This window comes from Phaeoacremonium minimum (genome assembly GCF_000392275.1).
Source record: "Phaeoacremonium minimum UCRPA7 unplaced genomic scaffold PA7_03_scaffold_35, whole genome shotgun sequence".
NCBI classification, from domain to species: domain Eukaryota; kingdom Fungi; phylum Ascomycota; class Sordariomycetes; order Togniniales; family Togniniaceae; genus Phaeoacremonium; species Phaeoacremonium minimum.
Genome location: NW_006920942.1, coordinates 50,071 through 62,487, shown reverse-complemented (window position 1 = coordinate 62,487; position 12,417 = coordinate 50,071). Strand labels below are relative to the sequence as shown.

The 12,417-nt window shown below is 48.0% G+C and overlaps 2 protein-coding genes across 2 annotated transcripts; both read right to left on the bottom strand.

Annotated features, from left to right (window-relative positions):
- Positions 1-2,803: 2,803 nt before the first annotated feature.
- UCRPA7_453 (putative glyoxylate reductase protein) lies at positions 2,804-3,784 on the bottom strand (the record flags this gene model as incomplete). Its single annotated transcript, XM_007913044.1, has 1 exon — positions 2,804-3,784. The coding sequence occupies one exon, from the start codon at positions 3,782-3,784 to the stop codon at positions 2,804-2,806; it is 981 nt and encodes a 326-aa protein (XP_007911235.1).
- A 5,791-nt stretch (positions 3,785-9,575) lies between these two features.
- UCRPA7_452 (putative opt oligopeptide transporter protein) lies at positions 9,576-11,613 on the bottom strand (the record flags this gene model as incomplete). The annotated part of the gene is made up of 8 exons (XM_007913045.1): positions 9,576-9,791; positions 9,874-10,239; positions 10,298-10,381; positions 10,487-10,550; positions 10,602-10,836; positions 10,913-11,279; positions 11,453-11,515; positions 11,572-11,613. 8 exons carry the CDS (start codon positions 11,611-11,613, stop codon positions 9,576-9,578), a joined length of 1,437 nt encoding a protein of 478 aa, XP_007911236.1.
- Between the last annotated feature and the right edge of the window lie 804 nt (positions 11,614-12,417).

Here is a 12,417-nt window from a genome sequence, read left to right as displayed (position 1 = left end):
GGTGCTTGAGCAGCGGAGATGACACCGGAGCCAGGGAAGGCGAGCTGTCGAGCAGCACTGATGGGGCCATGAGTAATCATTCGAGGTGTAGCTTCCGCTGTCAAATCAGGGCTGGAAGACTATGACACTTATAAAGGACCTAGACTTTTCGAGCAGCTCGCTCGGATGTTCTAATGAGAGGCGAGATCCTCGGTTTGAACGCGTAGGAATCAATCATGATTTTCCATTACCACATGGATTGCCTCGACCCCTTGGAGATATCAAATGAGTGGGGAGCGAAAGATATGTGCTGAATACTAGTGTCCCTCGACCCATGACTCGCTTCTAGTATAGGATTCAAACATGGATCAATCCGTGAATTCAAATTCTATCTGTTCCGCCCGCGCTATCTTTCAGACCCGAGTCGCGGGACACTAGTACCGGATTTACCAAGACACGATTTTGACACGGCTTTAGTCCACGGATTACTTGCTTCATTTGCGTAATATCTTGGGCAAACCCACGATTCACCTGTCTTTGAACGTTCAAAATCGTAAGCCGGAGCCATTGTAAAGAACCTGAGGTGCAGCTTGAATCGAGCGCGTTTTCGAATTGTCCCTTAACGACAAGTGGAGCAGCGCAAATCCGCGAGTCGTGGGCACATTCTCGTAATCTCTGGGAAAGTTTGCATTGTACATAAGCGCATCTTGCGCTCCGGAATCCGGCCAGCTCTTTCAAATCGGCGCCAGCATTATCCTCCTTCGGTTCTTGTTTGAGACAAGCTGTGAGCCCCCGCCATGAAATCCGACGAAATTCCTTCAGTGAGCGAGGTTCAGCTCGACGTTGCTGGACTTGGGTCAATTAAAGGTCTCTCCCTCAACAACGAGACGTGTCAGTATCTTGGCATTCCATATGCGACCATCCCAGGACGCTTCAGGAGATCTGTTCTCGCGGATTCAGCATGGCCGAATGGCACTTGGGATGGAACAAAGCTGGGGTAAGATCCGTCAAGTGACATGTCTAATGATCAATCGCTAAATATTGGTAGGCCGTATTGCCCACAACCGCCTCGGGACTTCTATCCAGTTCCTACGCCTAAAAGGCCGTGGCTTGAGACCCCTCCAATTGATGAATTCAATTGTTTGAACCTAAATATCTCCGTTCCTTGCCTCCCTCAGAAGCGAAAACCCCTATGCCAGTGATGGTCTTCATACATGGTGGCGCCTTTGCGTACTCCACCGGTTCATCGCCTATATATGACGGCAGATTCCTCGCGTCGTCTTCAGCAAAGGAGCACTCCAAGCCACCCATAATAGTCACACTCAACTATCGACTGGGTGTTTACGGATTTCTAGCTGGTCGCGACCTTCAAGAGTACAACGAAACCCACGGAGAGCAGGGAGTCGGCAATTATGGTATCTGGGATCAAGTGATTGCCCTTCGCTGGATACAGAAGCATATCCCTGCTTTGGGAGGCGACCCGAATAGGGTAACTCTATTTGGACAAAGTGCTGGAGGTGTCTCTGTGAATTGCCATCTTCTTCGAGACGAGCCGTTATTCTCAAGTGCCATATTACAGTCTGGTTTGATTCGTCTATGTGGTGTGCTAAGCATAGACGAGTACCAAGTCATTTACGAGAAGATTCTGCTTGAGTTGGGAATACCCTTGGATCTCCCTGTCAAACGGCGCGTAGAAAAACTTCTCTCTGTTGACACTTCCAAGCTTACAGCAGCGATGAGCCCCGTGTTCATAGTGCCTGTTGTCACCATGGCTCTTTGCGATGATGGAGTTCTCATACCTGGTCCTATGCCAACTGATGAGGAGTTCACTACGTTCAAGGTTCCAGACTGGTGCCCACGCATAATGATGGGAGATTGCAAGAACGAGTGCATCATCTGGAACAAGTCCTGGGACAACCTATCACCAGTATCTATGGCGAAGGATGCTGATCTAGCAACACCCACGGCGCCATTATTGCTACAGAAAATGAGGTCGTATCTTGGGCCTGAGAAGTCAAAGATTGTTGCCGACCTCTATCAAATCACGGAGGAATCATCGCCATCAGAAGTCTTTAAGGCTATAGAAAAGTTTACCTCGGATGGCATGTACCTAATTGCAATCCACTATGCGCAGAAATCGGCCAGTTCGTCGGTCTTTGCCTATCATTTTGATGTCCCCTCGCCGTTTGATAATGCGTGGGGAGGTTATGCCCACCATAGCCATGACAACGTTTTAATCTGGGGCGTCTTGAGGCATTTACTTCCAGAGTGGATGCAGCGAGTTGGAGCCCAAATGTCCAAGGCTTGGATTCTGTTCGCCAACGGAGAAGAGCCTTGGGAGAAGTTCGCTGAGAAAGAGAGGTGGATGGTTTTCAGCCCCGAAGGAGCCAATTTGAAGACCAAGGAAGAGGATAAGGGACGGGGATACGATGTATGGTATAACTTAAATGAACTAGACTTGGTACCTCGCCTAGTAGAATTCAGCGGCGAGCTGTGTCTCAGGAAGAGTGAGCTCATCACCCCGCCGTGATGGGGACATGGCGACTAAACATCGATATCAATAACTACAAATAAAGACCATTCGCAAACTTCGTGCTGACAACGCGTGTTCCGAATTTGAGTAGAATATCCGGTGCAGATAAATCATTGATAAGCTCATATCAAGTGATGTATTAGCAGCCGTGCCTTGGAGCAAACTCGGAAGGACAGGGGCAACTATGTCTCGGTTGTTGAACTAGCTCTATAGATTGCGTTGAATGGTCAGATACATGTTTGATCGAGTTTTGGATGACATTTGGATTCGTAGTGTACAGCCCATCCTTGTTTATATGACATTCTTGAGATCTTGACCCGCCAAAAACCTCCTCAGATTATCAGCAATCAGGCCTTCAGCCCCTTGTGGTCTGCCACCAGCCGCATGCGGAGAGAGAACTAAGTTTGGCGCTTTCCATAGCCGACTCGACTCAGGAAGTGGTTCCGTAACAAACACATCGAGAGCCGCACCACCAATTTCTCCAGCCTCTAGAGCGTCGGCCAAAGCATCTTCATCGATGGACGTGCCACGTCCGACGTTGATGACCCACGCGTGTTTCGGTAAAAGCTTCAGCCGCTCTGTGTTGAGTGCGTTGCGGGTTGAGTCGGACCCAGGAAGGATCATCACCAGTGCGTCAGTCTGTGGTAGCAGCTCGGGAAGTTTGTCCTCGCTGAACACCTCGATGCCGTTGCGGACCCCAGAATGCCGGGCAACGCCTTGCACCTTAGCACCTAGACCGACTAGGTGAGGGGTAAGGGCCTTCGCAATGTTGCCAAAGCCCCATATGAGCACCTTTGCGTCGCGAAGAGTTGTGAACGCTCCTGCTGGACGATCCGGTTGTGGTCCACCTAGGTGAGCAGGCCACTTGTTCTGCAGTTGATAGTCGCGCATTTCATAGAAGCGACGGGCAGCATTGAGGAGAAGGCCAAGACTGTGCTCTGCGACTGTGTGATCATGTAGACCGGATCCGGTGGTGAGAGGTATCTTGGATGTATCGAATCCGGCATTGATAACATCATTCGGGCCGGCAGCGAGCGACTGGATCCATCGAAGATTCTTCATACGACTGGCAGCATCCTTGAGGTTATCTGCGGTGTTTGTCCACGTAACCAAAATCTCTGCGTCGATAAGCTCCTCGGGCAACGGCTTCTTGACATCGTATGGGTGGAGCGCAACAGAAAACCCTTCAAGACTCTGGGTATCAAGCTTCAGTGAGGTGGGGTAGAGCAACTTCATTTTCAGAGATCTAATCGCACGAGACCATGCGCTCATAAGGTGCAATTTTGGGAGGGTCAATATCTTTGTTTCCTTGATGAGACCAACGAATTTGTCTGGAGAGTCAGTAATTGGGAGGACAACGGGACCTGTTGGTAATTGTCGTCATTCGAAACCACCCCCACGATGAGATATATAAGGTGGGTAGTTGGTGTCTTTGGTGGGGAGAATTCCTGCTACGGTAAGCCATTTTCTCCACAAAAAGTGGCATCTGGCTTGGGCTCGGTTGAAAAGGGAGCGATGCCGGAGTTAGACGTGGGGCAACCAGGTCTGAGGGGCTCGAGGCGGCAGCGACACTCTACTTGTCTGTACCACTATATGTGTTATTGTTTGCCTTGTGTACACAGTAGTCCACCAGTGGGTTTAATTCTCTTGGAATGTAGCCCAGCCTTTTCAAAATTGTCGTGGATAGACTACATTTCGATTAGACGTAAGGGAATGATCTGCCATGACGCTATAGCCGGTCACTATTCGGTATTAGACGATACTCAAAAGGTTGGGAACGAAGGCCATCATGGCACAAGGGTCAGATGTATCATCCAGATCTATGATCCTATGACTGGAGCTTGCGGATCATTCATACGCAAGTCCTTACTCTAGCCCATGCCCCAAGGATCTTAAATCAAAAGAAATAGGTATCTCGAAAATATCATAGCAATAAATGAGCTATATTTGATCTTATCACCTGCGAATAATATCTCAATAATAATCCAGAAGGTAGATGAGCATGCTGGGCAACATAGCTATCAGTCGCCAGATGCGCGATCTCCTTCTCGAAAATATATTTGAGGTCACTGAATATCTCAAGACGGTAATCAAACCCGAAGAATCGCAGGAAGTGTTCTTTTCCATAACTCTCTGGGCATAGATCCAGGCTTTGTGACATAAATACTCTACGTCAGATCAGTGGAGGAAACAGCAAAGGGCAATGAAGACAGGCCGAATTCTTACATTATCTTGTGCCCAGCTTGACCGCCGATGATTATGAGACTTTGGAGCGAAAGACGCGAAGTACGAGCCTCAAATCTCGATTCTGCAAAACACCTAGGTGCGTAAGCATCAGGGAAAGAGCTCGAGCGTCTTTGCATCTAATTTCTCGCGGAGACCCTATTATTAGACATCAAAACACTCAACCCTGGCTTATAATGACCACACTCACTTCACCGACTCCTATAGTGTACAATAGGCATCCATGTGGCGTGCACTATTGGATAGTTTCTTCACCTAGAGTTGTAAATTACACTCCCATTGGTTTTGGATTCTCGGTGGCTTTAGGGCTGATGTTCTCGATTTTAAGCATAAGGCGAGAACGGGTGCGGAACAGGGCGGCTCAGTAGTTTTCATGCAGCCACCCGCACGTTCTGCAAGCTGAAGCTCGTGTTCGGGGAGACATTTGGCAACGGCTTACTTTTTCCTATGGAACATCGTTGTAATATCAGTTACCAGCCATGTCTGCTGTATTTTGATGGTACCAGGCCAAGTGAACCTTTCAATTGAATTTGAACAAAAACTCAATCCATATTTAAAGCAGCTCTCGCCTCAAATGAGAGGGCATTACAAATCATAGAATTTAAACACAAAACCTTTCAACATAGCAACCAAACACTCAATCACAAAGAGCAACATGTCTTCGCTCAAGAGCAAATGCACCCGACTTCTCGTCATTACGAGTATATTGGTAGTTAGAAGCACTGCCGCCGTGGCGGGGTGTAATGCGGATAAGTGCGTAGATAACGGCTATTTCCTCTAAATATCTGTCATGCTGACTACTTGTACTTCGGAATAGTTGCTACCGTGCCCTATTCCCATGTCAATCTTCAGCGGCCCTTGCAACTGCATCGGCTTTCTGTGCGACTGTAACTGCTGGGGGCACAACTGCGACTAATTACCCAACTAGAGCCACCGCCTTCTGCGGCACGGCTCCAGACAGGTATCTATCCGCCTGTTCTTGTGGGCCGACTTGCACTTCAACAACTACGACTTCAAGTCCGACACCTTGTCCTTCTGCCGGTGGCCTCATTCCCAACGGTGACTTCGAATGCGGTCTTGCGCCCTGGACTGTTCAAGTTCCTGATCCTGCAGCTACGACCACATTGACTACACCTGGCAATACAGGGAACACGGCTTTTGAAGTTCACCTCACACGTGCTCCGGCTACACCTGAGAATGGTGTGAGTGCCCGTATTATCAGCGGTACTGTTCATGCAGCAGCAAACGTACCTGGGCTGTTCAAGTTTGCCTCCTATTTTGATAACCTCGACGCTGGCTTCATTGGAGTGCTCATCAATGGTCAGCCTGTATACACTGTTGACGCGCGGGATACACTCCCGGCTGGAGAATGGCACATGAATCAATTCTCCTATACACCACAGACGGATGATTTCACAGTCACGTTCGAGTTTCTCTTCGGGCCATATCCTTCCATAGATAAGATTGACACAGTGTCGTATAATTGGCTCCACTGAGCTCCAATTGTCCGGGATTAGGGGCTGTGCTCTCCATCAAACATAGGCAACGGACTCACAAATATCACAATATTCAAAACAATATATTTCTGTCCCCTTTTAAGTTAAAAAGATCTATAGAATCTCCTACAGTAGCTGTCAAGTCTTCTTGTTTCCATCGCACTATTGAATACGCTTACGTTTTAAATTTTGTATGAAAATACCGGATTACAGGGCTTCAGAATTGATCCAATTAGCTCTTGTCGATGTACCACGCTATGAGAGAACCTGCCTAGCTCGCCTGAAAGATAGGGAGTAGGGGATTGCATGCATATACCTGCTCTGCCGCTTGGAGGTTCTTGACATTTAGCAGAATGAATTCCTTCGTAATATGGATCAAGGCAATTTCCTACGGCTGAATGTAGCTTGTCCTCAGTCATGAGTGAATCTGGTACAAAAGAGAAGTAAATATCCACTTTTTGCAACCCCAAACCTCTGCAATGTTAATTTCATGTCTGAACACTCAAGAAAGCAACCAAGAAGAACGAAAAATGATTGGTGGGTTTAATACTTCAAAGTCTCTTCACCTGTTATGGTAGAATTGGAAAGGAGCTAGCGAGGGCCCCACAGGTGAACAGTAACATTCGCTTATGCCTAAGCTCAGCGCGTCACGTCATCTGGAGGTCAGCTTCCAGGCATCTGAGTATTATGGGCCGTTTCTCACTTCGTCCTCCAACCTCTTCATTGCGGTTTGGACATAATGGAGAAAACGAGCTCCCAGGCTAGGCCAAGGCCCCCTCCACAAGCAGGATCATCTGGGAAATCGCTTATTAAGGTGATAGGTCTGATTAGCTTGCTGAGCGTCGCTGCGCTCTACCGCCACTCCGGACATATCCTTCCCAGACCGAGAGACAGCGATAGTACAACTCTACAAAGACTTAACGTGCTCGATTCTCCTTATGGTGACTTCCCTTTACCCGACGATCCGTTCAATTTCATCCCGTGCACGAATAAATCAATACCTCCCTCGCTCGAAGATCGCGATCCCGAGACCACTTGGAAGGATCTCTTCGACCCGGATCCAGATCATTGGAGTTGGGGAAACAACACATCTAATGCAACAAAGACAACGCAGAATGACCCATACGCCGGTAGGGGGATATATCTCTGTGGATATCTAGACGTGCCGTTGGACTACACGAACAGCTCGGAGAGCCGTATTACTCGGCTCGCTGTTACAAAGTTTCAAGTCTCCGGCCTTGCGCGAGTCGGCGGTGCTTTCGTGAATGGTGACGCCGGCAAGAAGAGCGAGCGAACAGTAGTAATTGAGCCCGGCGGACCCGGTGGAAGTGGCACGAGCTTCGTTTGGCGAGCTGCAGAAGCAGTTACCAAACGCTTTAGTGACGGGCAATTCGATGTGCTGGGGTGGGATCCTCGAGGAGTCAATATTTCGCTGCCAGCAATCTCTTGCTTTCCATATGATGCCGATCGAGACCGCTGGTCGCTTCTCACGGGCCAATATCGTGAGGTATCTGCTTCTCCAATAGCTCAATTAGAGCTGGCCGATGCCATGAACAATGCAACATTTCGTGCCTGTTTGGAACGTCATGGCGACCTTCCTCGGTTTGTCAGCACCGCTTTTGTTGCCCGTGACCTCGAGGAGATCCGTAAAGCGCTTAATGAGGACGAGTTGACTGGTTACTTGGTCAGCTACGGTACTGGCATTGGCCAGACTTATGCCAACATGTTCCCCAATAGTGTGGGTCGAATGATCTTGGACGGGACCGAATACGTTCGCGACCACCGGGAGCTTGGAGGCTTCGGATGGACAGCACTAGATAACGTGACAAACGCATGGGAAGATGGATTTCTCGGCGAGTGTCTCAATGCGGGACCTGAGCACTGCGCTCTCGCTAAGACAGTCGACGGCAAGCCCGTCGCTCTCAAGGATTTAGAAGCACGGTTGGCGGCACTTGTGTCGTCTCTTGTGGCGCGCCCCCTTATTGGTTATACCGACAACAGTGGTCCATCACTCGTCACATACTCAGGGCTTGTAGCAGCTATCTACGGTTCGATGTATAATGCTAATAGCTGGCCAGCTCTGGCCCAGCTGCTATTTGAGCTCGAAGCTGGAAATTCCACGTTGGCTGCTGCCTTTTTGGAGAAGTCGATATGGGAATATGATCCAACCTTACCGTCTCCCCCGTCTCCAAAGCCATCGTCTGATGAGCTCGGTTCTCTTGTTATTTGCGCGGACTCATACGATGCTCCTCAGCCTGCTGACGGCCTTGTATGGTGGGGATCATTGTGGGCTAACATGACGACGCGTGCCTGGATTAGCGGTAACTCTCGGTTTTTTAATGTTTTTCCTTGTAGGCATTTCTCGACCTACTGGCCCAAGCCAGCCGAGGTCTACCGTGGCGATTTGAATAACACTCTGAAACACCCGGTCCTGCTTATTGCAGAAACATACGATCCTGCAACGCCTCTCCGAAACGGCAGGAGGCTTCTGAATGAGATGGGCAAAAATGCGAGGTTGATTGTGCATCATGGATATGGCCATAGCTCAAGAGATACCTCCAACTGCACAGACTCGATTGGTAAGAAGTATATCCTGCACGGAACATTGCCAGAAGAACAAGAGACAGACTGCTACGCCAACGAGAAGCCGTATCTGTACGGTGTGGATAAAAATGAGACAGGAGCATTCACCAAGGAGACTCGCCACCCGATTGCCTTGTGGGAAGAGCATGTCAGTGAGCTAGCCGGCTGGAATCCAAGGCTCCTACACGGTCTATGACCCTATAAGATCGAAGAACAATCATAGAGCCCTAGCACTACTTCATGGCATGGAATCTGAACGCGTAGTTGTGCGCCTCGTGATCTAAGCTATGTCACCGATGTCAACTATATTCACTATCCATTCTATCAGGAGCATCGGAGACTAAGATTAGTCTCCACAGCTATGCGAATGTATGTGGTAGAATTGTATTATGATAAATTCTGACGAGGCATAGATCCTGCTATCTCAGAACACGAGCATCTCGAGCAACTATGAACTCGAATTTCTCGTAGTTGAAGACGCAGGCAGCCGACCTGGATTATATTTCTTCAAAGTAGTGAAAGTGTATTGTTTGTAACAACTACCTATCTGCTTTGAACTGGATTCTAGTAAACATAAGCATGAAAGAGGGAAGCTTCACCATGTCGTTCGAGTTAGGACTGCCATTAAATAAGATCAAGAAAGAGCGGCAACGAAGTAGACAACTCGTCCAGACCAATCAACCCCTCTAAGAACCCAAAGATATGCTGAACACAGCGCAGCCGGTGCAACATAGCGGGCCTCAGGGTGCAGGAATCTTCTTAGTGTTCCACCAAGGGTAGAACCGCTCGCCTTCGCCCAGTTCTTTCAGTAAGCACGCGCTGCCTTCACACCCGGCAGCGACTTGATTGTTGCCCCACCAAGAGATCTCAATTTGTGCCCATTGAACGGAGAACAGCATGATGATCCCAGAGATGGCAATACCTGCAGAGAACGCGGCGGACAAGACGAAGTTGTACTGTTGAGAACGGCATGTTAGCATTGATAATCGATGATTCACGATGTTTTGAGTTGGAATGAGCGCAGTGATTCATTGTTACCTTCGACCAGAATGCAAGATACCTCTTCCTGACATAGATCCAAGACAGCCATGCGATTGGTACGGCTGGCCAGGCGTAAGAGAAGCTGTAGGGGGCCCAGTTCAGACCACCGTAGAACAGAGCAACCGGATGGAATTGTCGGAGATAACGGTTATTCTTGGAATACTTCAGTAGGAAGTAGAAAACGACAGGAGCCAAAATTCCGATCGGGAACCCAAGGAGAAGCTCCTTATATTGTCCTTGATGACCGAAAACTTTAACGGGCCCGATGGTGCCCCAAAGAACCGCAGCGGTGAAAAATGTGTTTGGGCCAGGGCAGAAGAATCTCATGGGAGCGTTGGTCTGACAGACATCTTTGATGTTGACCTAAAAACCCCGATTTTTAAGCACGAGTGATAGATGCAGGGCCATGGTTAAGGCTTACCTGAAAATTCATAACCCCTGTGCATACGAATGTCGAAACAAGAGTCGCAACGATTTGTGCTGCGAATGTGTGCCTTGGTCCAATCTAAAACTTTGTCAATAGCTGTGTGAAACATTCTGCATACGGGGCACCGAATTTTATTTCGAGTTTTGCGATGTAATATAAAGATGGTTTGTTGGAGTTAAGTACCTTGAGATAATGAGCGAGCTTCAAGTCACTGGCAAACTGAATTGCATGAGCGCAAGTTACATATCTAGACAGGCAATTAGCATTGTAGCACTTCCTTGAAGAATCGAAATCGTACCCAAAAGATTTGAAGTAGTTCATAGCGAGAGCGTTACCCTCAACCCACATGCCACCGATGAACTCGGCGAGGACGTTGAGAGTCACCTCAATACCGGTCATGGCCTTGATTATACCGACCGGGACAACAAAGACAAGCGCGAGCAGAAGACCATATGGGACAACCCCAGCTGTCGTGTATGTGGGCCAGCCGCAAACACCGGCGAAACCAAAAGCCATGGCGACGGCCAATGTTGCTAAGTACCACCACTCAGACACTTTTTTTCAACATCAATAAGCGTTTCTCCTATATCGAGGGGAGGCATCACTAACCTTCGGGATATTTCTTCATCAAACGGTTATGAACATCCTGATACTCGCCGGCATCGTCGCCCTCGACCACCTTTCTGCGACGAAGTCCCCGCCACAGATTTTTGAAACCCATAGTTACTTCATAGCGGTGGAATAAAATGACATGGGTAATGGCGGCGGTATAAATAGCGAAGAAGGCACCGTAAACGATTGTGTTGCCTGCACTTAGATAAGCAGCAGAGTAGGACATATACTTGTCGTGGTCATAAAATCCTTTCTCGTTGATAGCTAGAGACACATTATATCTTGATCCAAAATGATCGAAGACTCTGTTGGAATTGATTGGAAGAAAACCAGTATTCCATGTGTTGGTGAACCAGATCGCAGCCTGCCCGGGGGAGATGGTTAGATGAGTTCGGTCCGATAATGGAGAAAGACTCACAATAATAAGTCCAAAGAGAAACATGCCTAAAGCTTTGTTAAACGTCGAGAAGGCAGGAACCATCTAGCATTTTTTTTTTTAGCAGGATACAGGGCTGCCCGTATTGGTTTTGTACTTACGAGGGGGTCGACTGAATCGAATAACATGACGTTCCAGTCGAATGTAGGCCAAGGGTTGAACAACTTGGTCGGTTTTCAGCATATAAAAAAAATTGGTACTTCATTTGAATTACACTTACTCCAAGTCCATTATTGAAACCAGTCAAGATTTCAAGCTTCATATTGTTTGGCGCAATCCAAGTCATCCAACTAAAGTAGGTAAGGATTTGAAATATGTAATTTGGGAACCAAAAATAGATGAACATTGCACCAAATGCCCACAAGAAAAAGCGATAGCGAGACATCGAGTATAACTTTTTGAAAGGGCCAAGTACAGCTGGATTGCTGTCCTTGTGTAAAGCTGAGTTTAGAGCGATAATCACAAGCGACGCTGGCCAGACACAGTAAGCTGGATAGACAATAAATCTTCGAGTCAAGCCTGCAATGCCGTATCCAATGAAATTCGTCGACAAAGCAATAAGAATCTGGTATCCGAAGGACCTCGCATATTGCTGATTGAAATACTGAGGAAGGACCTGAGTCCACACGATATATTGAGTGTAAGGCAAACTTTTGGCAGTATTTGCCATAATTGCAATGAGCATATGTTCCTTCTTGTTGAAAGGTCCAGGGTTCAGGCCAATCCGATTTCCGAAGACGGTAAACTCGTAGTTAGGCATCCATCTTTCCCAAGCTTTACCAATAGGGAAAGCCAAGAGTTGTGCAACGTTCGAGTCGATGTTGATAGATGGTTGCCGAATGGAAAATAATTGGTTAACAAAAGCGAGTATTACTGAGAAGAAGAGACCAATTGTCCAGGCCCGGATGGTTGAGACTGGTGTCGAAGGGTCATCGTGATTATCAACAACAGCTCGGACTTCAGCGTATGGACTGTTGTTGGTAATCAGAGCCGCCTCCAACTTCATTTCTGTAATCAATTCCTCATGCTTCTCTGGATTTTCAAATATCTCCTCGTTATCTACTAT